General features: G+C 56.6%; 3 protein-coding genes across 3 annotated transcripts; 1 reads left to right on the top strand and 2 right to left on the bottom strand.

Annotated features, from left to right (window-relative positions):
* Positions 1-1,037: 1,037 nt before the first annotated feature.
* On the bottom strand, positions 1,038-10,760 carry KIF7 (kinesin family member 7). Its single transcript, XM_088539738.1, has 18 exons — positions 10,457-10,760; positions 9,737-9,937; positions 8,914-9,331; positions 8,118-8,649; positions 7,426-7,563; positions 7,048-7,272; positions 6,426-6,613; positions 5,990-6,099; positions 5,529-5,684; positions 4,784-4,986; positions 4,479-4,676; positions 4,091-4,216; positions 3,413-3,589; positions 2,899-3,114; positions 2,439-2,645; positions 1,878-2,076; positions 1,606-1,755; positions 1,038-1,429 (listed from the first exon to the last, which is right to left on the bottom strand). Exons 1-18 carry the CDS (start codon positions 10,758-10,760, stop codon positions 1,044-1,046), a joined length of 4,134 nt encoding a protein of 1,377 aa, XP_088395864.1. The 3' UTR covers positions 1,038-1,043.
* Positions 10,761-11,750: 990 nt separating this feature from the next.
* Positions 11,751-14,203, top strand: LOC104565785 (ras-related and estrogen-regulated growth inhibitor-like protein A). The gene is made up of 4 exons (XM_010212506.2): positions 11,751-11,889; positions 12,354-12,407; positions 12,929-13,005; positions 13,755-14,203. The coding sequence occupies exons 1-4, from the start codon at positions 11,751-11,753 to the stop codon at positions 14,178-14,180; spliced, it is 696 nt and encodes a 231-aa protein (XP_010210808.2). The 3' UTR covers positions 14,181-14,203.
* A 2,799-nt stretch (positions 14,204-17,002) lies between these two features.
* Positions 17,003-24,096, bottom strand: PLIN1 (perilipin 1). The gene is made up of 8 exons (XM_010212505.2): positions 24,052-24,096; positions 22,719-22,917; positions 21,884-21,966; positions 21,249-21,501; positions 20,703-20,920; positions 19,116-19,271; positions 18,093-18,326; positions 17,003-17,371 (listed from the first exon to the last, which is right to left on the bottom strand). Exons 1-8 carry the CDS (start codon positions 24,094-24,096, stop codon positions 17,003-17,005), a joined length of 1,557 nt encoding a protein of 518 aa, XP_010210807.2.
* Between the last annotated feature and the right edge of the window lie 1,186 nt (positions 24,097-25,282).

The following is a 25,282-nucleotide window of genomic DNA, read 5'->3' on the forward strand; positions in this document are numbered from 1 at the left end:
AGGGTGACCCCCCCCTGAGCTAGCACCAGGGAAGATGGAGACTTTGACCTCTCTTCCCTCTTTTCAAGGATGGGCCAATCTAACCCTTTCCAGGAGCCAGGCCAGGAGCGGGCTGTAAGGGGAGAAGATCCAGCACCACTGCAACTGTTACTGGTAGAGTAACTTTGCTGCCCTTCTCTTTTGCAAGCTACAAATGAGCTCACCAGGACTAGGGAAACTTACTTGAGAAGTAAAACATTTCTACAGAATAACTGGAGATGACATTTCAATGATTTTTCTCCTTTCCCCCTTCACCAGTGACTAGATAGTGACTAATTATCTGTGAGATGGGAGCTAGGAAGGAGAGGGCATGAAGACAGCAGGAGCTGGGTTCAGCAGTTAAAGGGGCTGACACCTTGAGCTGGGGCTGCAAGACAAACTGGGTTGGCTTGCAACAGAGTCCCTGTGCAGCAGGGACCTTCCTCCTCTGTGTCCACTGAACATACCTGAAACAAAGAACTAGGTGAGCCTGGGGTCCTGTAGCAAAAATAGTTTTCAGCATTGTTGAAGACATTCCCTGCTCTCTTGAATGGGACTTGGTTCATGTAGAAAGCACCTACCCCTTCATAAATTTTTCATAAACTTCATTCTGCTTTATTAGGAAAGTTACAGTAGAAATGTTTTTAAAAAGTTACTACAAAAATCTATGTACAAGTTCTCCCAAACTGCAGTGTCACCCTTTGAACCTGCTGCGGCTGAGCAAGCTCCACAAGCTGAAGCTTCCCAACTGTAAACAAAGTTTTAGTGTTAGAGGCCAGGGTTGGGTGTTATCCCCCCGCTTCCCCCTGTTTAAGCTGCTGAAGCTGCAGGAGGAAAGAGGGCCAGTCAGCGGTGCTGAGACGTGACAGCACTATGGCTATGTAAGCTAGCTGTGCCAGAGCTTATTTCCCTTAGGGGATAAATACAACAGGGATGGGGCCAGGTTGGCTCAGGGGAGGAGAAAGGCACACAAGGCCCTAGCAGCAGTATCTGCTCCTTCCTACCCCCGTGTCAGGAGCCTGTGCCTAGAGGGGGTTTTTCCTCACGTCGATCATGGCGGGGTGGTAGGGCCCGGGCGTCGTGTTGAGGCTGGCTCTGCGCAGCTCCCGCCGGGCCTTGGAGGCAGCGGGGAGGAGGCTGCGGGGCAGGTGCAGCTCCGGGGCCGGCCCCGCTCGCAGCAGCAGCTCCGCGTCCCGCTGCCGAAGGTCCCCAGGGCTGTCGCTGGGCAGGGAGGAGCGGCGCCAGGTCGAGGGCAGAGGAGCGTGCACCAGATCCCTGCTCTCCTCCCTCACCCGAGGGATCTCTTCAGCAACAGCCAGGGGCAGGTGCTGATCCCCCAGTGTGGGCTCTTCACAGATCCCCAGCGCAGGAGCAGGTCTCTCCCCACCTCCGTGAAGGTTTCTCTCCATACCTGCTTGGAAAGATGAGGGCTGCAGTGAGGGGAAGAGCTGCATTGATTTAATTTTCTCATCAAAATCAATTCCTGCAAAGCACTTGCTCAGCACTGCACTGCTCCAGAACTGGCTGCTGGCCGCTTGCCCTGAATTTGTGTGCGAGGGCAGGGCTCAAGCCTGGGGCCTCTCTTACCTTTGGTTTGTGCGGGATGGAGGTTCATGTTGCTCAGCCTCTGGTTTAGCTCCTGGTTTGCCCACATGTATCGGCTCAGCTCCTTTTCTAGCACCTGAATCCTCCCCTCATACTGCATCTTGCTGCTGGCCAGCTCCTCATCCATGTGTTCTGCAAGGAGAAACGGTGCAATTTCAGCCACAGGGCCCTCCCCATGGTGTCTAAGAACTAGCATGGACCCAAGAACATGTGGGGCAGCAGCTGATGAGAGCAGTGCTGCCCGTTGCTGTCACCTCTGCTCTGCTGGAGCAGTAACTGCAGGTTCTGCTCATGCTCCTTCTGCTGCAGGGTGAGCTGGCGGTCCAGCTCCAGGCGCTGGCGCTCCACGGCCGCCTCCAGCCAGTGCACCAGCTGCTGCTGCTCCTCCAGCTGCATCTCCAGCTCCGAGAAGGCGATATGCTGCCGGTGCTGGTCCTCGCGCAGCGTCACCACCTGCCCAGGGCCCAAGAACAAAGATCTCTCACCTCCTTCGTGGCGGGGGGAGCCTTCCTGTCCCACCAGCCTCATCAAGGTAGTTTTTCTTCCCCCACAGATGTGTGTAAAGGTAGTAGTTTTAGGCTGTCACAGCTACCTCAAGCAACACCACGTGGCTGCACTGCTGTGGCACAGCCACCCTATTATGTATCAGTGCATCCACTACCCACACCTAAGCCCTGTTCCAGGTGTTGGGACAGATGGTCTAGTTCTGCAGAGCAGAAGCAAAGGGGGTGGCAGGTACAAGCCTCAAGGATAAGGAGAACTGCTGGGCCAGATGCTACAGTTCCCTCCTGCACAGAGGGAAGTCTGACTCCCACCTTGTCAAAGTACTTGCAGAGCAGGGCTCGGGTCTCAGAAGAGGAGAGGTAGCTGAGCTTGGCCATGAGGTTCATCTCACACTGTGACAGCAGGCTGGCTGAGGCCCGCAGCACTCGCTGCCTGCACGTGATGGACTCGTTCTTGTACTCAATGGCAGCATCCAGAGCCTCAATAGCCTCATCCAGCTGGAACAAGATCCGCTCTTCCTGCCAAGGCAGAATTGCAATTACCACCTGAGGTTGGAGTCAGCATACAGGACAGAGCACCCATGTGGGGCCAAAGCTTTCACTCTCTCCCCCTCCCACTACCACCTAGTATCCCCCGTCCTTTTTCAACTTGCAGCACCAACATTACTGGCTCCTTTGGGAGCATCTAATGGCCTTGTGATCAGATCTTTACCCTACTCCTCTCCTCTTTTGCATTCCTGCAAGCAGAGCAGCCCTGCCAAAGAACAGGTACCTCTGGAGAGAGCAGTGTGCCCTGGCGCAGCTTGTTGTCTAGCTCCAACCTCTGTTTGAGGAGCTGGTCCTTCTCCTGGCGCAGGTTGTTGATCTCCTGGCGGATCTGCTGCTGGTCGTGGGCACTGCCATGGCGCAGCTGTCCGTTCTTCTCTGTCAACTCCTTTTCCAAGTGCTCCAGGCGGCTGGACACACGTACTATATCATCTGTCAGCGCCTGCAGCAGAAGATGCTTGAATGCTCTGCTCCAAAGGAAAGACAGATCTCCCTCTCCTTCTTCTTCCACAACTCAAGTCATACTCCCAACACACCCAGAAATCTTGGCTTACTAAACCACTAGCTCAGGATGCAGCACGAGCAGGTTCTCTGGTGGGAGAGGCAGAATTTCCTACCTACTTCCCAGTGACACTACCTCATCCCTGGCCTTCAGCTGCCAGATGGCACCTGGTCACCCCCTCACAGGCCCTTTCCTCTCCTACCTCTCTGCTGCGAGTCAAGAGGTGTCACACTCCCACCTGGCTGGAACGCAGTCGTTTGCTCTCCAGGCCGTTCTTCTCCTGCAGCAAGGCCTCCTTTTTGGCCACGATAGCTTCCCGTTTCCTCAGCTCATCCTCCAGCTCATCCAGGGCCCGGCGCTGCTCAAGGACTTTATCCATCTCCATGTCCAGCCACTTCTTTTGTTCCTCAATTTTCTGATGGAGGAGAGGAAAACAGGATGTGTATGTGTGCGGGCAGCACTAGCAATCTAAGGACTATTAGATTATGGAAGCAAAGAGGCTGAGATCAGACCTAGAGTCTTGGTTCCACCTCTGCCAGTCCAGTCTTCACAGTTTTTGTCCTCTGAGCTCCTCCAAGAGACGGAGCTGAGCTGGATCCCCAGCTGTCAAGGAGGCCTAGGCAGCTGTATCTCCCACACCCCCCGCACCAACAGACAAGATTCCATAGACTCCCTGCTAATGCTTAGACCTACAGAGGATCCTAGCCATGAAGGACAGAGATGATCTCTAAGTACTTCACTACCAGACACAAATGACATGAGGCACTGTCTTCCTTAAGGACAGGACAGGTTAGGGACTGAGCATGCATATCTCGAGCTGATGTGCCTCCGCTTTCAGCATCCCTTGTCAGCCTGCAGTGGGGAACAGCAGTCCCCCTTGAAGGGGAAGGATGAGCCAGGCCCGCTGTGCCGGTACCTGCTGCTGCTCCAGGCTGATCACAGAGCCGTTGCTGCCGCTCCGACGCTTCCTCTGGAAAGCTGCAATTTCCTCAGTTTTGATGCGCAGAATCTTCTGGTGCTGCTCATGCTTCAGTTCCAGTTCCTGCATGGGTAGGAAGAACCATTAGCCTGTGAGAGACTGCAAGCTGTTTGCTCCAAGAACCAGGGCTGATGGACAGATTATGCTCACAAGCTAGCTCCTTGGATACTCAGTAGTATCCACCATCCTCTCCCCAGCCTGATGCTCTCATGGACAGTTGGAGGCACCATCAGAACTGCCCTTGCTTGCCTGTGGCTTGCACAGCCCACCCTGTTCTCTTCAGCTCACACACAGTTCAATCCCAGCTGCTCCTGCCAGCTCCTACCTTGACTCGGTGCTGCCGTTTACTCATCTCTGTCTCCAGCCGCCGTTTCTGCTCGCTCTCCTCCCGCAGCCGTTTCTGCAGCTGGCCCTGCTGCCGTCGCATCAGCTGAATGTTCCTCTCCAGCTCCTGCACTCGCTTTTCACTCTGGGTTGAGAGTGACACCAGCCTCTCTGTTGCCTGCTTCTTCTTGCTCAGAACCTGCCAGGCGAGAGCTACGTGTAGGCTCAGCAGCTCCCCCACACCCCTGGCGAGAGTGCCCCGAGCCCCCAGGCAGCACTGGGCAGAGCCAGGCGGCTCACACTGACCTGTGCCTTGCTCTGGGCAGCTGCCACGCGCGTGCGGTACTCCTGCAGTTTGTGCTTCTCCCCAGGGTCCCATGGCTCTTTGCCCTCCAGCTCCTGGAGCTGCTTCTGGCTGTCACTCAGCTCTGCCCGCACTTGCTCTGCCTCCTGCTCCAGCTCGCTGATCTTCTGGCAGTACTGCTTGTTCAGAGCCTGGGCGTCCTTGCCTGCAGCACACACACGCCTCCGCGCTGGAACCCAGGGCCACGTCCCTCGCCACCCCATCCCAAGGAAGGGCTGCATCTGTCCCGGGCTATGGCACCGCTGCCCAGGGACATGGCTGGCCCAGCTGCCACATGGGACTGAGCTGGTGCACCCTGTGAGCATGGATGAGGAACTGCTTCCCTTCCTGGGTGAACTTCTCTAGGGAAGAAATCCCTCGTTAGTGCTCCAGACACAGCACTGGACCTTTGCTTCCTTGGCCTTACAGATCTGCTCTATCTCATCAAACATCAAACTTTTTTGGCAGATTGGGTACAGACTTTAGTCCTGCCTCTCTCAGCTCCCCTGCGCTCTCCGCTACTCTAGGGAAAGGATGTGTGTAGAAAACACTATGAAAGGTCTGAGGACAGAGAAACAGGAGAATGACTGAATACAGATAGCACGGAGAGAAAGGTGAGTGTGGGAATGGAGCCAGGCATCCCAAGCAGGAGGAAATTCACAGGGAACAGATGCAGATTCCCCATCAGCCTTGCCGGCAGCTCTCCACCTGTCTTAATGAGCTCCGTGATCAGCTCCTCCTTCATGCGGATGTTGATCGCCAGCTCTCGGATCTTCTGCTGTGCTTGTACCAGCCTCCACCCGGAGTCCTTCCCTGGAGCACGTTCCTGCAGGCCGACCAGCTGCTCGCACCTCCTGCAGGCCTCTGCAACACAGACCCCCACGTAAGGATGCTCCTGTCTCAGCAGCCGCGTGACAGAAGGACAGTGAGACTGCAGATCTGTCACCAGAACTGGCACAACTCTGCCCATTCACCTCCAGCTTCCACCAGAACAAAACAAGCAGCTCTTGCAAGCTCCCCGATGGCTAACTTTCTCCACAAGCAAAGCAACTGGACTCTCGTCTACTCCCTTTCATCCTCTGGTTCAGCCAGGCTTTCCTCTCAAAAGTTCCCAGCAAAACACCACCAGCCCTAGGAAACCAGGCCAACAACCTACAGTTCCCACTTGCCTTTGGACAGCTCTGACTGCTCCTCCTGAATCAGCTGGGGAATGTCTCCACTCAGCTCCTCGCCCAGCTTGATGCAAATCTCCTTCTTGTTCCAGCTTCGGATCCCATTTCTGGAAAGAGCAGAAAATTAATCATTTGGGTTTGAACACTGCTAGAGCCACATGATCCACAGAGTAAGATGGGGCTTCAGAGGGAGTCAGAAACAGTAGGACTGAAGTGCAGGAATGGAACTAATGAGCTTCTAGGTAAGCAGCCAGCAGTCTCAACAGAATTACTGACCCTAGAGATGGCATTTGCTTCTACATCCTACATGAGGGCTGAGATGAGAGCTGGGACACTGAGCTCAGCCCTGCAGCAGAGTCAGCTCCAACCAGTGCTGGGCCAGGGCCTTTTGAGTGCAGCAGCAGCACACAGTGCTGGAACAGCCTCAACTCACCGACGCGAATACAGGGACCGTTTCTGTTCCCACTCTTCCTCCTCTGAGGAGGGCTGTGCCAGTTTCTCCGAGTCCTGGCCGAGCTCCCTCCTCAGCACTACGTCCCTGATGTCCACGTTGCCAGCCAGACGCTGCGTGGGGCTGGGGTGGCAGGCTGCTAGGTCCTCTTCCTCACAGGAGCTGTCAAGCTGCTGGGACAGAGAATCAGAGAGGAAACATGCTGCGTGGGAGCCCATGGTGGAACAGCAGCTGACTCTCAGCTGGGCATGGCTGTTAAGGTACAACGAAGAGCACCAAAGCGGAGCTCAATGTATTTTCAGGGGAACTGGAGCATTCCCACAGCTAGCTGGCAGTTCTGCTGCCTTCTGCTGCTCAGAAGCTGAGCAAAAGTCTGGAACTAGCTGGTAGGATCAAAGTAAAGGCCTCAGTTTCAAAGCTGGCTGCTTTTGCCAGGGTTGTGATTTTTTCCTGATGTGAAATGAGTGCAGTACTCTGGACTGCACTTTTCACAAGGTCAATTTGCAGTAGAGGGAAAAAGACAGCTCCTAAGGTGAAGGGGCTCAGAGTGAAAAGGCAGCACCTGCTGAAGGGAGGCATTCACAGCAAAGATTTGTACTCTCACCTTCCTACAAAGGTCTCTTCCACTCCGCTCAGGAAGGAGCCCGGAGGGAACCATGCTGAGGCCATGGGACTGTGCAGCATCCAGAGGGGCTGTGTGAGGTCTCTGGGTGACAGTCACCAAGTGGAGGTTTTCTAGCAGTTCTGGTCCATGCAATTTTGGCATTGCCATCTCCAAGCGCACATGCAGCTCTGAGATCTTATCCTGCTGCTCCTGCAGTTTGTCACTCTAGGAAGCAACAAGAAAAATGGGATCACAAACACGCTGATGCCAAATCTGTTGTAGAGGAGCCCAGAGGCTAGGCTGTACTCACCCTTGTTGTCTGGGGAAAAGGGGAAATGTGGGACAGGACCCTTCTAAGAAAACAGAGGCCAGAAATACCTGTAGTTTATACTGTTCCATGGCATCCTCCAGGGCAGCCAGGAAATCACGGTTCTCCTCCTCCAGGCGCTCCACTTGCTTCTGCAGTTTGGCCACTTGCTCATCTCTGATGGTCTCACATCCCTTCTCAGTGTTCACCTGTCCCCAAAATAAAAGAAATGCAGCTTCAGAATCTGCCTTTGACCTTCCCTCCCTGCCCTCATCTCCACAGGGGCATGGCAGCTCTGCAGACACGGTTTTGCAGAGATTTTCCTTCCCAAATTGAAATAAACACTAGAGTAAAAGCTGAATCCAACCTGTCCCTGTTTTCCAGGAGCGCAATGTCCTTCTGCCTGCCTATGGGTCTTGGCCAGTTACTCTGAGCCAGATCTTCCCTCCGCTCTGTGCCTTTGCTCTCTCCCAAAGCTGCTCTATTCAGTGGCAAATCAAATGAACATCACCTCCTCCCTGCCTCAGAGCTTCCATCCTCTTCATTTTCCCCAAATGACTAGAGGGGGTCATGCCAGACCACTAGAGTGTTTCATGGAGAAAATCCCCGCCTTTCCCTTTGCTAATATAGAGCCTCCCTGGCCGTCCTCCCTGGGCACCTCTGCTCTTAAAACACGTCTGCTTCTCCTCTCAGGTAACAAACAGGCTTTGGCAGCTGTGCTTTCTCAGGGGGCTGAGCGTGCAGCTAACACCCCAGTCGTCACCTGGGCTTTTGCCAGCTTGGAGCCTTGTCCCTCGGGGCTCTGCTCCTCCGCGGAGGTGCTCTCGATGCCGCTATCCAGCCCCGCCGAGGTGAGCTCGCTCCTCTCGCTTTCCACGGCGCACAGCCACTCCTTCACCCGCAGCACCTGCTCCACAGTGAGGTTGCTGTCCTCCTGCAGCTCCATGAGCAGCCGGTACGCCGCGTCCGTGCACGTGCGGTAATGGGTGCACTCCGCGAGCAGGCGAGCCCCGGGCTCTTGCGAGCCCCGTTTGGCGGCGTCCGCGCGGTTGATGATGCGGGTCTCCGAGCGGTGCCGCTGCTCCAGGGCCTTCTGCAAGTTCTTTATCTGCAGATGAAGCTCTTCCACGTGCTCCGTCTCCTTGCGGCAGTTCACAACGGCCTTGTTCTGGATGTTCTGAGCCCGGCTGGCGTAATTCAGTGTGTTGAGGCTCTCATCGAAGTCAGAGGAGGACGGGCTGACACAGGCTATCATGACAGTCTGGGCGTTCCCCCCCAGGGAGTCTTTCAGGATCCTAGGCAGAACATACATGTAATTAAAAGGGTTGAAATGCAGAATAATGCAGGAAACAGAGGGGTATCACCAACTATTCATTCACAAAGTTAAACCCAAAGAAAATGATATTCTCTGTCTATAATCAGTTCAGCACTAGTGAAGTGACCCAAATGATTAGACAGGAATAACGTTTGACACGTATCATCCTGGATCATTCCCAGGCTACTCCATTCTGTGATCACTGCTAGCTGCATGCCAGACACGTCCCAGGCCCATCTCCTACCTGGTGATTTTGGAGTCCCTGTAGGGAATGTGGCTACACTTTCTCCGAGGGTCTCCCAAGGCACTGATCACGTTGCCCAAGGCCAGCAGACCACTGTTGATCTGGATACTCTCCTTCAACCTCTCCCCTGTGTTTCCAGTCTTCACAATTCGCTCGGAGCCCGCAAGGTCCACAAAGTGAAACTTGGAAACCAGCACTTGGCCCGAGGCAGGGATGGAGGAGCGGTCGTGCAGGGTGAGGCGAGTGAGGCGGCCAGCCCCACGCCGCTGCTCCATGGTCACCGTGAAGATGGTGTGCGAGCGGCTCGACTGCGCGTTGATGTGGGTGGCTCCCGTGTGCTTGGCTGTGTTGCCCATCTCCAGCAGGCTCAAGACCTCGTCCAGCCCTTCCACTTCTGACTCTTTCACACCACACAGCACTGCAACGGCAAACGGAGCTGTCACTGCAAGCGACGGGCTGCCCAAGGAAATGTGCACAAAGGAGCAGCAGAGCCTGCAGTTTGGAGCAGCCCCAGAGTGCACTGAGGCAGCTTGCTCCTGTGAACCTTCTCGCACCATAAACCACTGTCCTCAGCTTCTCGCAAAGGCTGAGGTTCAGAACATCAAGCGGTCCCTTTCAGTCCCTCTTGTGAAGCCAGGTGCCACTGTTCTATTTGTATTATACCCTGCGAAAACAGGCTTTTCGGACAGAGAAGGGTTAGGCATAGCAAGGTGCTGCAGGAGAATTGCGGAGAAGAAGACCTGGCTCCACTTTACAGGGTCATGCACACCAGAATGGCCTTGCATATGGGAAGAAAATGGAGCCCAAGAGCAGACACACATACCAATGTTCCCCTTGTCATCCTCACGGATCTGGATGTCTTTGCTGGCCGTATCCACCTGCAGCAAGTCCCGAAACTCTTCCTTATAGACCTCCAGGTAGGACACTCTGACGGTGTAGTCAATGAGGTCATTCTCATCAATGAGCCTGAAGGTCTCGGCCATGGCTCGTGGGATGATGCCCTGCTCATCCTCATTGATGGCAGCTGCCAGAGAGATACGTGTACGTGGTCACCGGATGCACTGGGAGCCAGTGCCAGTTGTTGAGGGGTGTCTCACCACCGCTCACCAAAGGGTGGTTACAGCTGCTCGGCTGGTAGGGCTGGTGACACTAGTGGAGGCTGAGTTGTTAGGGCGATGGAAGGGGACGGTGATGTTGGGGAGCAGTAGGGGATGGTGACATTGGCAGGTCCGGTGTTATTGGTGAGCATGTGGATGCTGTGTTGACAGGGACTGGGTGGACAATAGGGGATGGTGGCACTGGTGAGGATGGCAGTGCTAGTCAGGATGGAGATGGTAGAGGGTAGCAGAGCTGGCAGGGATGGCAACAGCAGGGAGTTGAGGGGAGGGCAGCATTGACGGGATGGAGAAGGCAGGAGCTGGGGGACACTCGGGGATGGTAACATCAGGGGGGTCAGTTTTGTCAGGGGATGGTGCTGCTGGTGGGACACTGACGGCAGGGGCCGGCAGATGCCAGGGGGGCCGGGAACACCGGGGGCACTCACCGACGCTGGCCTCGCCGATGGTGTAGGTCTTGCCCGAGCCCGTCTGCCCGTAGGCGAAGACGGTGGCGTTGAAGCCGCGGAAGAAGGCGCGCAGCAGCGGCTGCACGCACGCCCGGTACACGGCCGCCTGCCCCGCGCCCTCGGGCAGCACCGCCGCGAAGCGGAAGCGCCGCCGCGCGCCCAGCGACACCTCGCCCGTGGCGGCGTCGCCGCGCACGCAGGGCCGGTGCCCGCGCAGCACCTCCTTGGGCAGCAGCGGCCGCACGCGGACCGCCACCCGCACCGCTGCCCCCTCCGGGCCCATGGCCCCGGCCCCGGCGCCGCTCCCGGCCGCGGCCCCGGCGCGCCGCGATGGCGTCAGGCGGCTCCGCCCCGGCCCGGCCCCGGGAGCCGCCCGCGCTGCTCCGCCCGGGAGCAACGGGCCGAGCTGCGGGCGTCGGGGCTTGGCCTGGGCGCGTCCCCCGCGCGGCTCGGGGCGCCCAGCCGGGCTGCCAGCCGCCGCCTCGTGCATGGGGCATCGTGAGGGCACCGCATCCCCGCTCCGGCCCGGGGCCAGCGGAGCTGCGTCCTGCGGGATCCCGCGGATCCCCTGCGTTCCGGGAAGCCTCCCCAGCCCGCTCGGGGCCTGCTCGGGAGTTGTCCCGTCTGAGTGCAGCGCAGCCCTGCTGCCTGGCGGGGTGGCTGGGGCACAAGTGGAAGGGACGTGGTCATCTCTGCTTTCGGGTCGTTGTCCCCCTTGCAGAACCATAGGGCAGGGTGGCCACAATCTCTGCCATAAGGGCGAGCAGTGAAGCGTGCAGGGGCAGCGTGAGGAAGGACACGGCTGCGTGGGGTGGGAGAGCAGGGTGAGGTGCAGAGAAGTCGGGGCCGAGGTGTGTGGAGAGGAGAAGACAACCCGAGTGCTCCTCATCAGACACCCTATCGCACCGAGGCTGCTCTGCGATGGCTCCGAAGTCAGGACAGGGTCCGCCGAGGAACACGTGTCCCCAGGGACGTGGGACAGGGTCTGCTGAGGGACACGTGTCCCCAGGGACGTGCGTCGCGGAGCAGCCGCTGCCCTCAGCCGTTCCCTCCCTGTGCTGCCCGCTCCCGCTCTGGGGTGGCGGGGCCAGGCGCAGGGGCCAGCTCTCGGGCTGATGTGGTTGATAACAAAGTTTTTAATCTTCCTGTCCGCAGCTCCCTCTGCGCCCTCCCCTCCGCTTGCTGGGAATGGTTTGGTCCCCGCGGATGGCCTGGGCGGCGTGGGAAGCGGCCGCCCCGCAGAGAGCCACGGGGACCGACGGCCCTGCTAGACATGGGTCTGCGGCTCCCGCTGCGCAGGAGTGCCAGCTTCAGCCCGGAGCACCCGGCCCTGCTCGAGGCGCCCGGCCCCGCCGCCCTGAGAATGGAGGCGAACGTGCTCGTTATGGGGGCGGACAACGTGGGCAAGTCGGGTAAGAGACGATGGGTAGCGAGAGTGGGAAGTTGGCAGGCAGCAGCTTTCCCTTTCTCCCATGGAAGAAGGTCAAAGGCGCCGTTGTGGAGCCGGGAGTGAGATGGAGGGAGCAATGCTGCTATGGTCTGAGCATGTGGGTTTGGGGTAGCTGGGTCTGGGCTCATGGGGCACGTGTGGGATTCGAGGTGGGAGGCTGAGCTGAGCCTTTGGGCAGCTGGATGGAGCCGCGAGCCGCACTGCACAGTGTGCTGCTCCACGCTGTGCCCTGGCTCTGCCTGCAGAGCTGCCGATGTCTGGGAGGAAACGCGAGGAAGAAAATCCAGAGGGCATTCCTGACAGTGGGAATCTGCAGGGGGGATGGTGCCTGCCTGTGTCAGGGGCCAAGCTGAGCTTGCCTGGGACCAAAATAAAGATTGTTAATACTCAGGATTGTTTTTATGCTTCTTATTCTCCTCTTTGCAGCTTTGACTGTGCGTTTCCTCACCAGGCGTTTTATCGGTGAATACGGAGACATGGGTGAGTGTCAGAGCAAGGGCAGTCCTGCTAGCTTAGCACTGGGTACTGGGATATCAGAAAGTGAGCCTGATCCTGGATACAGGATTTAGTTGTTTGCTGTCCACCCCTCTGTTTCTCTAGAGCCTTCATCTGCCTCCAGGAGGCTTCAAGGTTGTTTTCTTCCAGGACCTATTTTTTGACATCAGAAATGTTTCCTATGGTTTCAAAGGTTTGTGATGGGGGGAAATGATGGCACAGTTCTTCATGGCCTGAGTGTTGGAGCAGAGGTGACTTATCTGGGCAGTTTAGTGTGCTTATGGTAGAGGTGATTCTCTACCGGGGACCAAAACACTCTGCACGGTTGTTACTCCACGTGAAGAGTCCTTAGTCCTTGCCTGTGGTGTTCAGTCTCCACACAGGCAGGACAGGCAGTGTCATCAGAGTGGACATGACTGGCTTGTCCCCAGGAGAAAAAGGCCTGCTCAAGGGAATGGTCTCTTGAGTCTATGAAGACAACGACCTTTGTTCTTGTGTTTTGGCAGAATTCATCTACAGTCACAACCTGACCGTGGATGGCCGAGAGATTCTCTTCCACATCTGGGATGTCCCATATTCACAGGTGAGAGAGCTGCACTCATGTTGCATGTTTCAACCCAAGGAGAAAAGCCTACCCTTTTCTAAAAAATTACAAATGGAGAGTTACCTACTGGAAGCACCATCTGAGCAATGCTTTGATTTCCAACTCCCTCAGCAGATGGTTTGTAGGCAACTGAGCCCTTCTTGCCTGCGGAGTAAAGGGCAGTGACGCTGTTCTCAGTCAAGCAGTAGTCATCATAGCCAGCAGTTTTCTCCCCGAGAAGGACACTGGGGACTGACACAGTAATTCCCTCTTTTTGCCATCTGTTTAGTAACGTGGGTGTGCTGACCTGTGCCCATGAAAGAGGTTAGTGCCATGTGGCTGTTCCTGGGCCTGCTTGCAGTGCTGCAGAGCAGGAGTGGCAGTTTGGTGCCTCTCTGAACTGCAGAGCACTGCAGGATTCCTGCACCCTGCCTGCTTGCAGGCAGGCTTGGAAGGAGGGAGCTGGATAAATAAACCTTTCCTTTTTCATCAGCCTGGCCTGTGGTGCCAGCTCAGTCTCTGGCAAGCAACCTGCCCTGTAGCGATAAAAGCTGGACTGTCTGCCCTCTAGTTACTGGTTCTCGTAGTTCAGGGTGGTAAGCCCTGAAATTGGCCAAGAAGGGCAGTATTTTTGTTTCCTGTGGGCCAGGGAACTTTTCCAGCACTAACATCCTCTTTGGCAATTCGTTGGGAGTTGTTTCTGTGTTTAACCCCACTGGTTTGCTCTTGTCCCTTTTCTCTTTCCCCAGGACCAGGCAGATGAGGGCTCCTCCGAGGAAAAGCGAATCCAGTGGGCAGACAGCTTTGTCCTGGTCTACAGCATCTGTGACCGCGCCAGCTTCAACATCCTGCCCCTCAAAATCCAGTTCATCAAGGCGACCAAGGAGGGTATGAGCCAGGAGAAGGTGCCCATCATCATCGTGGGCAACAAACGGGACCTGCACCACCAAAGGGTGGTGTCCAGCGAGGAGGGCCGGCTCCTGGCCCTCTCTTTGGACTGCGGTTTCTATGAGGTCTCCGCTGCTGAGGCCTATCACGGGGCGCTCATGGTCTTCCACGGACTGGCAGAGCGTATCCCTGACACCAGATTGGCACTGAAAAGGGGTACCAGGATCCGTGGCATCGTCAAGAGCATGTCGGCTGTGTTTGCCCGTAAAAGAACAGACTCTCTCTGAGCCACGGCCAGTGCGTTGCTCTTCTGTTGCTGCCAGCTGGGCCTACGCGGTGCTGGGCTGGATGTAGCCTCCTCCTTGGGTGCCTGTGGAGACGGGTGCACATTTGATAAGAACGATGCTTTCCTTGATTACATCCCAACATCAGGATCTGTCTTTCCAGACATTTAAGCCAGTGCAGCCAAGAGCTGTGGAGCCCTTCTGTAGTGATGGAGATAAGACACCCTCAGCAGGCCTGGGCTCCATGTCCATCATGGGAGCATCTGAAGCTGTGAATCCTCCCAGCACTGTCCCTATGCTCGTTGCTGAGATGCCACCTTGAGGGGCTTCAGATGCATTTTCACAAGCATTTCTGACAGGTCATTATTTAGCATCTCATCCCTGTAGGCCCCCCATGAGGCTTTTGGCTCTATGGTGGTTCCTGCTTTGTGGCAGAACCTTTCCACTTTATCATACAATGTTTTTAGGTGCCTCCTGCTTTCTCCTTCATTCCTGCAGTGCTGGAAATCACCAGGTCCCTTTGGTGCTACTCCAGGCAGCATTGGAGCTTCCTCAATGTCTTCTATGGAAAACTGCCTTGACTGATGGTGAGCAGAGAGAATAAACTGCTTCTGACTGGCAGCACTGCCCTGCCTCCTGCGCTTATCCTGGGTCCTGGACATGCTCCTTCTGCAGGATTCCTGTTACTTCTATCTATGATACTCGTCAGCATCTCCTTTTCTGTAACCCTGGATCTGCTCTCACTTTTCTGTTGATTTTCACACCCAATTAGCTGGCATGATGGGGGGTTCTCTGTTGAACACCTGCGGGTGCTGAGCCGGCTGTGGAATCTCCAATCCTGCGTTATCAGCTGACCCTGAAGGACCTCAGAAAGGACTGTGTGGCCTCTGGTCCTGTCTGCCTCTTCTCTGGGATTCTGAGTACTGCTCTGCTTTTGAACTGTGAGTCCCGCTGCCAACAGATGTTTCTGTTGTTCAAATAACATATAGACTGTGCATGGGAAAATCGGTTGTGTGGCTTTTTCCCAGGATGTGGTACTGTAGAGTGTGTTTTATAATCCCAGTCCTTCTGTAAAAGCCATGCCTGCCCATCCCTGAAAATGAAAGGAACTTGGGGAAAAAAAACACCGGGCTCATCCCTGAACCCAGTACTGCTGGAAAGCATTTTTCCCTGCTTCTCCCCCAAACCCTTCCCTAGTGTCTTGCAAGGCCCCTGGTATGCCTGGGAATGCAGCATGCAGGAAGAGGGTTGTGTGTGTGATGAAGATAGTGATTTTTCTATTAATGTCCCACTGTAAACAGAATAAATCTCTTGGGGCAGAAAGCCCTTGGCTCTTCATGACTGTGGATTTGCACTCAAGGTGTGGGAAGGCATCTGTGTTGTGTTGGGCACTACAAAAGGCAGACACTTCTGTGCCTGGTTGTCTTCTCTAGGGATTTCCAGCTTCTTTCTGGTTCCCTGTGTAGATGCAGCTAACAAACCTGTCCAGACACGTTCAGGATGTCACTGTCCCCACATTAACAACTTGGCAGTGAGATTTCCTGTCCCCCCTCCCTCAGCCCTGGCTCTCACTTCGCTCAGCTCTTGCCTGTTAATGCCCTTGCAGCCCCCCCAGGTTCCTTCACAAAGAAACTGAGAAAACTGCACAAATGGCAAGTAGAGAAGGTTTATTACTGCAGTAAGTAAAACGTGTGTTGCAGAAAATCAGGTGGTTGAACAGGAGAGGGGCTCCAAGAGCTCCACCCATGGTCACAGGTCTTTCTCCTGACCCCAAAGGCCCTACCATCATTCTTGAAGGATGAGGAGCCTGATCCCTGGGGCATTCCTATTTGTGAATCCTGCTGGTCACTGGGGTCTTTCAAGCACAGCTCACAGATAAGCTTGGGAAGAGCAAAGTGGAGCCAGAGACAGACTATGCAAGGTGGGATGGAAGGGAGAGGGATGAGGAACCAGTCTGACCTTGCTTGGCGTTTGGTGGCTTTGCTGTCCTTGCTGGTCTCTCACAATGATGTTCTCTGCTACACTCCGTGCTCGCCAAGAACTGGGGGGCCTGGTGCCAGCCCTGGCTTATTCCTTCTTTTTTTTTTTTTCAGGCCTCTCCAGTCTCTCTACATCTCCTTCTCATTTCTGGTATCTTCTCCACCTATTTTCTTCCTTTTACAACTTCTTGCTGCCTTTAGTCTCCTCCCTCTGGCCCCACTGCACTCCCCAAGGAAGCAAATTCCCATTGCACAACTATTACCTAACACCATCACAGTCCTGAGAGAGCAGAAAAGAGGTTCTTTCCTGTGTCTGTTGGGTATGTAGGACAAGAGGGTAGTTTGTGGACAAAGTGCCCCTCAGGTTTTATTATAGTCTCAGGGGTACTGGGGTGGAAGGCTGCCTTTTTAAAGATGCAAAATCTGTTCGCTTGAACCAAGGCTAGAGGAGACTTACAGTATATACTTGAGAGCCCCGATGGCTCTTCTGGCAAAAGCAGGACAGACCAGCCTTTATATTTCTGATTTGGCTCCTGCATGTTGTTAGCAGAACTAGCTAGTTTGGTGCCTTTCCTTTGTCTGGAAGAGAGGACACAACCATTTATTTCCAACTGTTGGCAGGTCCTCAGGAGCACCTAGTCCAGGGCCCCTGCAGCCCCTTTCCCTCTGGCTTCACGCCTAGTTCCACCCCCTCTCTTCCCTGTGTCCCTCCTGGGCTGGGGGGACAGAGCCGTGTGCGGGGGTAGCTGGTGAGGGCAGATGCTGAACGCGGTGTTTAGTGGCCGGCAAAGCATGAAGAGGAGCGAGCTGGCGTGGGCGAGGGAGCTGCGGCCTGCCCACGCCGCCTCAGTCCTTCTTGTAGGGGCTGCCATAGAGGTTGGCGTAGTAGGCCCGGGAATACATCGCCTCAGGGTGGAAGCGATAGGAGCCTTCGCTCACCCGCCTGCTGTAGGGGGTGAAGGCGGATTTGCGAGGGAGAGGGCACTCGGGCTCAAAGTTGGGGCTCCGATACGGGTTGTGGCGTATGAAGAGGGGGTCTTCGAGGCCCAGGTAGGAGAAGGGGTGGTGGCCGCGGATCCTCCAGTCTCCTTTCAGCTGGGATTTCTCCTCGGAGGAGGGAGCGGCAGGCTTGGCATCCTCCTCCTTCCGCTCTGCCTCACTGCTGGGTTTGCTTCCACGAGCAGTTTCATCTTCCTTCACTGACTGCCTGCGAAGCTAAAAGCCAGGGGAGCCAGGTGAGCACCTCACCACGCTGCATCCCTGCACTGCATCTATGGCTGCAGGTGGAGGAAAAGCCCTCGTTGCTCCCTTGGGAGGTGCAAAACAACTCAGACTCTCAAAACAACACAGCCCCAAGCCAGCTGTCCCTGAATCATCAAAGTCTCCAAGCCAAAAAAATCCAAACATTAAGTTCAGTCCCACAAAATCTATAAGACCCAAGGGAGGAGGAAGGAAGAGCGGGACGTGGGCTCAGCCTGAACTTTTGCCTCTGCAGGCTTGAGCACACACTGTCTCTCACAGCTGCGACTGCCTGTGTGAAAGGCACCGAGTGGCCCCACGGTGTCTGCTGGGGACAGACGGATGCACGTGACGAGGGACGTTAGGAGGAGCTGCATGAGGTATGGCTGCTGGCTGACCTCCCTTCCTGCCGTGGGGCCAGCGAGGACTCTTGGTCACTTCTTTTGAGGTTGAGGAATGGGGGGAACTCAGGAGAAGGTTGGGATTGAGGTATCCCAACAGCATCCCCCGTGCCCTGTGCCAGGTAATTCTTTGCTCCCTGGCACTGCCTGGTATGGAGGGGCGCAAATGCGAGGAAGCTGCCCAAAAAGGAACAGAGTTGGGGATTTTGCTGGAGATGAACAGGACCTGGCCTGGGCATGGGCACCTCACGCACCCTTCTCTGGGGCACTTTCCCAGGTACAGGGGACAAACTCACCGGCACGTAGCTGTACAGGGTGCCCAGCAGATGCTTGGGGGCACTGACCAGGGTTCCCCCAAGAGCATCCACAGTCTCCATGGCCTTGGAAAGCCTGCGGGGGGTGAACAGGATCAAACCCTCCGCTGCATCCCAGGCCACCGCGGGGACCTTCTTCACGCTGGAGATGCCAGAAACGTAGGCGGTTTGCAGGTTTTGAGCCATGCTGCCCACCAGCCCGGGACCGTCCCCTGCCTGCAAAGAGAAAGGAGCTCAGACACTCTGCTTAATGTCCGCTATAGCCCAGGTGGAACAAACACAGCCCTGCGCTCTCTGCGTCCCCCGCAGCCCCTCAGCAGCTTGAGCTGACCATATAGGATCGCTGTCCTTGGCTTTACTGCAGCCTTCACCCTGAGGTTGTTCCCTGTCCCCCCGCCTTGGTCCCCGCCTCGCAGGCTCCATGGACGGGGCTGCACGTCCCCGCGCTGCGTTTCCGCTGCGCAGCCTCTCCCAGGCGCACAGGGAGGCAGAGGCAAAGGGCCCTGACCTCCAGCCCGCGGCTTCCCGCCTCCGCGGCCAGGGAACGCTCCCGCCTCTGCCGGGCTCTGTGCTGCAGCAGGCGCTGCTGATTTAGGGAACCTGGGCATCTCCATCCTGCCTCGCACAGAGGCTGTCGACAGCCCCCAGCTGTGCAGCAGGTCTTTTTCCAGGTGCTCTGTCCCACTGACTCAGTCCTGTGACTTGTGCTCCCCCCCGGAATGGAGTTGAGGGGGTAGTAAAGCTGTTTGGCTTCTCCCTTGGACAACAGAGAGAGGGAAGGTGACTGGGCTGACACGCAGCCAGGAGTAGCTCTGGCAGGAATGGGGCTGTGGGATTCTTGTCCAGCTCTGAGCCTAATCTCCTCCTGGCATACAGTGGTGTGAGCCTTGTCCCCAAGGCCACGTGGGGTCCTGGTCCCTGTTACAGGCTTGGGAGGGCGCTTTGGGCAACCCCCCAGCTCAGCAGCACCAGGCCGGCCATGCAGGTTGCTGCTCCGCTCCGTACCTCATTGGTGACGTTTTCCTCTTTCTTCTCCTCCGCTTTCTCCTGCTTCTGCGCCGGCACCGTGCTCTGCCTGCGGCTCAGGCAGCCGGCCGGAGCCCCGTGCCCCTCGGAGCTGCCACGCTGCGCTGGGGCCGTGCGCGGCTTCACCAAGCTGCCCTGCAACGGGAGCCGAGAGCCAGCGCTGACGCCCCCGGGCACCCTGCTTCCCCAGGGCCTCAGGACCGTCCTGACACCTTCCTGCTTCAGCATGGCCCTGCAGCCACCAGGTGAGCCCATGGCAGCAGCCAAGCGTGTTCGGGCTCCGAGGGTGGAGCTGCCCCAGTGCTCACCATGGGTTACGCTCAAGGCGCCCGTGTGTGGCACCCCGGGGGTAAACCCCACTGCCACTGCAATGCCAATGCATGTGCCACCCTGGCACGCTGCCGGGGAGCCCAGCAGGAGGACGCACCTCCTCACAGCCCGTCTGCCCCATCCTGCCTAGCGTGCGGGAGTGAGAATTTAGCAACCCCAAGGCATCCCCTGGCATGCCAAGGGACTCAGTGGGGACAGAGATGAATGTGGGAAGAAGTCCTGAAGGCAGCAGGGAAGTCCGGGATTCTGGCAGAGGTCAGGGAAAGGAGTTCCCATCCCGGCAAACACAGTGGGAAAGGCAAGGGACATCTCTGCTCTTGATTCTATCAGGCTGCTGGCGGGGCATTTTTGCTTCGGGGAGTATATTATGGCAAGGCCATAAATCAGCATTATACATTTGGAGCCAGCTGAAAATAACTTAGCCTGCTAACATGGTACAAGCTTGTGTATGGGAGCATGCTGATGGCATGGAGATTGCAGGGATCAGCTCCTCCCTGGAGCCCGGGGCCTTCCTGCAAGCACCAGAGCGATGGGCCCACTCAGTTCTTCCAGCTAAGCAAGGAGGACACATTCAAAACAGCAACCACTATTGCTCTGCTCACTAATATGCTCTAAAGAACCCGATATGTGTCATTTTAAACAAAATCTGTCATCAGCGTGGTGGGCACACAGCAGGACACCTGTGTTCATGTTTCCTACACAAATCGTTTATCAGCATGTAGACCTTAGCAATTTTGGGCTCTCAGGGTGCCACCTCCTCCCCACTCCAAAAAAGAAAGAAATGTATGATCTTGTGAAGCTTGTGAAACTTGCAGTGACTCAGAGAGCATGAAAAAGTCTCTCAAATTCTGCACTGAAAGTAGAAAGGACTAAAAAAATCCCTTCTTGCCCTTCAACGGGAATCACAGCATTTCATGATTAGATACCTGGAGATAAACCCAAAAGGACAGAGATCTGAGAAGGTCTAAACAAGGCAAAACTACCCCATCACACCCTTATCAGAACCCAAGCGAGCAGCTGTCTTGGAGCTGGCCTCTTTCTCTGCGGGCTGGGGAAGAGCAGAGCCGGGCTGGCTCCTGCCACGGGCACAGTGGGTGCGTGGGGTCAATCTATGCCTGTGGCTCGGGATGCTGCAGAACATCGTGTTTTATTGACCTCCCCCGTAGCAATGAGCTCCCACATCAACGGGCAGCACGGCGCCGCTGCGGAGCCCTGGCGCTGGTTTCTCACACTCACCACGATGGGGATCCACGTGGCCAGCTCCTGCCCCTTGGTTGTGGCGCGCCGGAGGCTGTGGGCTGTTTGCTGGTAGGCGCGCTGGGACACGGCACTCACCAGGGCTCCGATCCGGCCCAGGGTGCTGGGGCTGCTGGGAGCACTGGGAGCCTCCGGAGCGCGGGGCTGCGCCTGGGAGGACTTCGCTGCTGACCTGCGGACACCCGTGGGCTTCTGATCTGAAGGCAGAAGACACAGGGCCAGAGGAGGGTGGTTACGTCCTGGCTGGATACAACAGCCCCGCAGCAAGGGGCTGCCCAGGGACATTACCCCACCATGGAAACACTGGCAATTGCATCCGAGCAGCAAGAGCCAGGAACCCATGTGCTTGGACAGTCTCATTCCCTCCATTTCCTTTTATCTGCCCAAGCGTGTTTTCCTGCTAATTCCCAAGAGATTAAGAGGCAGTAAATTGTCCAAAGCGGATTCACTGCCCTCCCTCCCCACCAACACACACATTTCCCATGAACTCACCGGAGACAGCAGCTTTGCGGGAGGCAGGACTACCTGCTTCTTCGTCCTCTTCTGGGAGGAGATACTCCATCAGCTTCTCCAGCCCTCCCAGCGCCGTGTCCACCCCTGCGGCTGCCATCTGGCTCACCGAGTTGCTCCTGGTATACCTTGCTGTGGTCTGGACTGTGCTCCTGGTCCTGTCATAACCCTCTGCCGCCATCTCCATGACCTTGTCCACGGTGCTGGAAATGGAGTTTCTGGCGCTTTGGAGCGGGTAGGAGATGGTGTCCTTCAGGTCATACGCAAGCTGCAGGTGCGGAGACGGAGAAGAGCCCTGCCAGGGTGCTCCGGACAGGGTGGATGAGCCAGAGGGACTCGTGGGGACCATGGCCATGGCTGCGCATGCAGATGGCTTCGAGGCAGCCCCAAGACGGGGGTTACCTCTCACTACAGCCTGGGCTGAAGGCAGCTGGCAGGGATGGGGCACAGACTGCTCTGCAAGTGACTCCAGCCGCTCTCTGAGTAGAGGTGCCTCTACAGGAGCCCCGCTGCCAGGACTGCCCTGTTCTTCCTGACAGCCCATCATCATCGACTTATAGTCAGATTTGGAGTCAGGAGAAAAGGAAAACGGAGTGTGTCCTGGAAGAGGAGTAATGGTGGCTCTGCAGAGGGACTGGACTGTCACTCACCTTATCCACTGGGTACTGGAGGGCTGGGATCTTCTCCTGCAGGTGGTCCAAGCCCCGGCAAGCCAGGTCATTGGCAACAGCAACTGCCTTGGGCAGAAGCATGAAGATTGGGTTGGTGAGAAAGTGCCTGGAAAAGTGCCTAGGATGCAGAGGGGGCATGTCCTGACAGCCCCTGGCTTGTGCTGAGGGGTCAGCATGCTAGTGCAAGTGATGTCTTCAGCAGAAGACATCATGCAAAGCCCCAGCCCTCTAATGGCAGCCTCGGTGCCTTCCCACACCATGCAGGAGCCTTCCTCTGTTTGACTTCTCCTGGGGCTGCCTGAACTGAGGCCAGCACCACTCACATCCCTGCCCTTGCAGTACCTGGAGAGCGAAGCGGGGCAGGCCTGGGCCAGGGAGACCTTGCTGTTATCCCTGTCCACAGAGGACAGTGCAGCAGGTGCTGGGAAAGGTGCCCAGCCAGGAGCTGGCACATGGCTCGCAGCCTAGGGCCACTTTTCTGCCGTAGCATCACAGCCCACGGTGGGTTTCGTGCTGGGAAACAGCGTGTAGGTGTGTGCAGGGCATTGCACTTCTCACCTGGGAGCCCTTCCCTGGGGTGCAGGGCCTAGCGGGGTACTTGGAGGCTCGGGGTGAGAGCAGGTTTGCCCCGGTGCAGCCCCAGTGCGGAACAGCATTTGGCAGCTTGAAGGGCTTCAGCCCAGCCCCAGCCGCTCGCTGCGGGGCCTCCAGGAGGCCAGCAAAGGCTGGGGCTCTCTCCTGCCTCCGCTCGGACCGCGGGGCAGCCGCCGTCCCCGCCACGCGCCCGGCCCGCGGCAGCGCCCGGCAGACTCACGCTGCGGCTCCAGCCTGCGCACCACCGGCTCCACGCTCCACATGGCCAGCGCGCCGGCGCCCTGCACGCCCCTCTCGTAGACGTCGCACACGGAGGCCACGAGCGGATGGGCCTCCTTGGTGCTGGCGTAGGTCCGCTGCAGGCTCTCGTAGGTCGAGCTGACCACGGGCAGCTGCAGGACCCTCTGCAGCACGTTCTCCTGCACACCACAGGCCGGGGCAGTTAGGAGTCAGCCAACAACCACTATTCCCTGAGAAACGCCCAATCATCTGGACGTCGGTGTCGCTTGGCTTGTTGCCAGGACCACGGAGCATTTCTTGAACCCCAGCTACCATCCCACAGCTGCCCAGATGTCCTGTATCAGCTCTGAGCTGCTCAGGGAAGTAGAGGGATGGAAGATGTCACTAGAGAAGGTCTCCCATCTACTTTGCCTATCTCATAGTCTTGGAAAATCAGGCTGGCTGCTGCTGAAGGAGCAGGACTGCCATAGACAAGAGCTGGACAGGGAGACATTCCCCATTCCTCCCATCTCCCCAAAACAGCCAGGTTGATTGTCCAGGCTCTCCCTCCAGCTTTCCACCCTGCTCTGCTGCTTCTCCCCTCTGACTCAGCCGTTGCTCCTGTGCTTTCATCCAAGTCCATTTTGCCTACGCAGCTGAGAACTGTCACCTGTCCTGTCCATGCTGTCACCAGAGCAACAGGAAAGGCCCACAGACCTCACACAGTAGAAAGGGAGAGGAGCAGGTCTACCTGCGATGGTACAGAGGGCTTTGGTGAGAGTCATGGCTAGAAGAAGAGCTCAGCAGACCTCTCAAAGACCTAATCACGACTAGATGAGAGGCTGAGTTTGGATAATGTCCCGCTTGCAACTGCAGCGGGACCGTGAATCCCCATGTTTGATAATAACAGTATTTGCTGCTACTTTTGGCTTGAACCAGAGCCGGCACTCTCACAAAGGCCACATTAAGCACCCCCAGGACTCTAGTTGTTCAGAGATGTGTTGCATTCTCAGCAGCATGACAGCTGAAGCTTGATGCTCCCAAAAGGAGGAAAAGATAAGGGAGTAGCACTGCTGCTGGGGGTCACTGAGGGCTCCTATCAGGTTGGAGTTAACTCTATTCCAAACTGCTTAATTTCAGTCTTCCTAAAGATTATTCTGCTCTCCTTTGATGGATGCTCTATATTATTGCCAGTTCAGATCTGGGTAAAGATAACACAGCGACACAAGAAACAGCACCAGGCAGGAGTAAATCATCTACAACAGCCAGCATGAAGCAGCTGCCGCTTCCCACACACTTCTGCCCTTTCCTCTCTCGCTCCTTCCCGCACTTACCTTGGCACTTCCACCTGGCAAAGCCGGATTCTTCTTTGCCGTCATTGCGACACGTCCTGCAAAGCAAGGGTCAGCGCTGCAGACCACGCTGGCAGGCAGGGCAGGACACGGCCTCGCGGCGCTCGTTCCTGCTGCCTGCCCAGGCTGCGCTGAGACACGCGGCTCCCACGGGTGCAGTGGCTGGGGCATTGCCTCATGCCTGACTCTTCACCAGCTAAGCTGTTGACTCCACACAAATCACAAACGCCCTACAAAAAAGGGGCTAAGAGGCATCTAGTTTGGAAGTGCTAAATCTCCTGCTCTAACAGGGCAGAATAAAATGTACTGGCAAAGCTGAAGGGAAAAGTCAGGGCAACAAGGATTGGGAAATACTAATGCATTTGCATGGAAAATATGTGGATAAAGAGCCAGAATGACAGATGCAAGTGAAAACTGAAAGAGGTTAAGAAGTGAGGATGGAAGCAGTGAGCTGACAAGCTGCAGTTGGAATGCAGGGCTGTGTGAGACCAAGGCAGTGTGAACCCCTGCCCGCGTCCGCAGCTCCCACCCTGGGGCTGCTGTGTGCCTGCAGCACAGCAGGGTCTGCAACTCTCCTGTGAGCCCAGGACAACCCCAGCTGGAGATGCCTTGCTGCAAAACACCCATTTCCATGGTCCCAGCTCAGCGCCACCCAACTGCGCTCCTCTAGCTCCCACCTTCACACCACAGACTTGCTCTTCTCTGCAGGAGCCAACGCAGGCGCTGTGGGCAGAGCAGGCAGCCCCCGTCCTCGTCCCCAGGCCCGTTGCAGCCGTCCCTCGGTGCAGCAGCACTCACCATGCGCGGAGCAGAGCGGAGTGTGGCGGCCGCGCGGCTCCTCCGGCGCAGATGTGCGATGCTCCAGGCAGGAGCAGGCGAGGCCCCACCTCCCTGCCCCTTGCATGGGCTTGGAGCTGGGGGGTTGCTGTGGAAACTGGGCAAACAGCCCCCCGGAGCCGGGCTGCTTCAGAACAGCCAACTGCAAAAAATCCCCTTTGTCCCGCTCGCGGGGGAGCCCAGAAGCTGAGACATAACTGGGAGGTATTTGAGTGTAATGCCACTCCACCAAGTAACAGGAAGAGAAGTTATCCTTGGACCTCATCTCACAAGCAACAGAACATGAGCAATGAGCAGGCAGACGGAGGCAAAAGCATTCAGACAGCAGCAGTTTTCCCCACAGATCTGAGTCTAGATAGCAGTGCAAATGGGTGCA

This window comes from Tinamus guttatus, unplaced genomic scaffold (genome assembly GCF_059628265.1).
Source record: "Tinamus guttatus ecotype Peru unplaced genomic scaffold, ASM5962826v1 Tinamus_guttatus_pri_ptg000004l, whole genome shotgun sequence".
Classification (NCBI taxonomy): Eukaryota; Metazoa; Chordata; class Aves; order Tinamiformes; family Tinamidae; genus Tinamus; species Tinamus guttatus.

What these genes read in the sequence shown, in the direction of transcription:
- KIF7 (XM_088539738.1), bottom strand. Translation starts at nt 10,760, where the DNA reads ATGGGCCCGGAGGGGGCAGCGGTGCGGGTGGCGGTCCGCGTGCGGCCG. An exon ending in AGGGACTCCAAAATCACCAG is followed by an intron (nt 8,650 to 8,913) that starts GTAGGAGATGGG and finishes TGTTCTGCCTAG; the next exon opens with GATCCTGAAAGACTCCCTGG. An exon ending in CCAAGCTGGCAAAAGCCCAG is followed by an intron (nt 7,564 to 8,117) that starts GTGACGACTGGG and finishes TTTTGGGGACAG; the next exon opens with GTGAACACTGAGAAGGGATG.
- LOC104565785 (XM_010212506.2), top strand. Translation starts at nt 11,751, where the DNA reads ATGGGTCTGCGGCTCCCGCTGCGCAGGAGTGCCAGCTTCAGCCCGGAG. An exon ending in CGGTGAATACGGAGACATGG is followed by an intron (nt 12,408 to 12,928) that starts GTGAGTGTCAGA and finishes GTGTTTTGGCAG; the next exon opens with AATTCATCTACAGTCACAAC. An exon ending in GGGATGTCCCATATTCACAG is followed by an intron (nt 13,006 to 13,754) that starts GTGAGAGAGCTG and finishes CTCTTTCCCCAG; the next exon opens with GACCAGGCAGATGAGGGCTC.
- PLIN1 (XM_010212505.2), bottom strand. Translation starts at nt 24,096, where the DNA reads ATGACGGCAAAGAAGAATCCGGCTTTGCCAGGTGGAAGTGCCAAG. An exon ending in TCCAGTACCCAGTGGATAAG is followed by an intron (nt 21,502 to 21,883) that starts GTGAGTGACAGT and finishes CCGCACCTGCAG; the next exon opens with CTTGCGTATGACCTGAAGGA. An exon ending in AGGAAAACGTCACCAATGAG is followed by an intron (nt 18,327 to 19,115) that starts GTACGGAGCGGA and finishes TTCTCTTTGCAG; the next exon opens with GCAGGGGACGGTCCCGGGCT.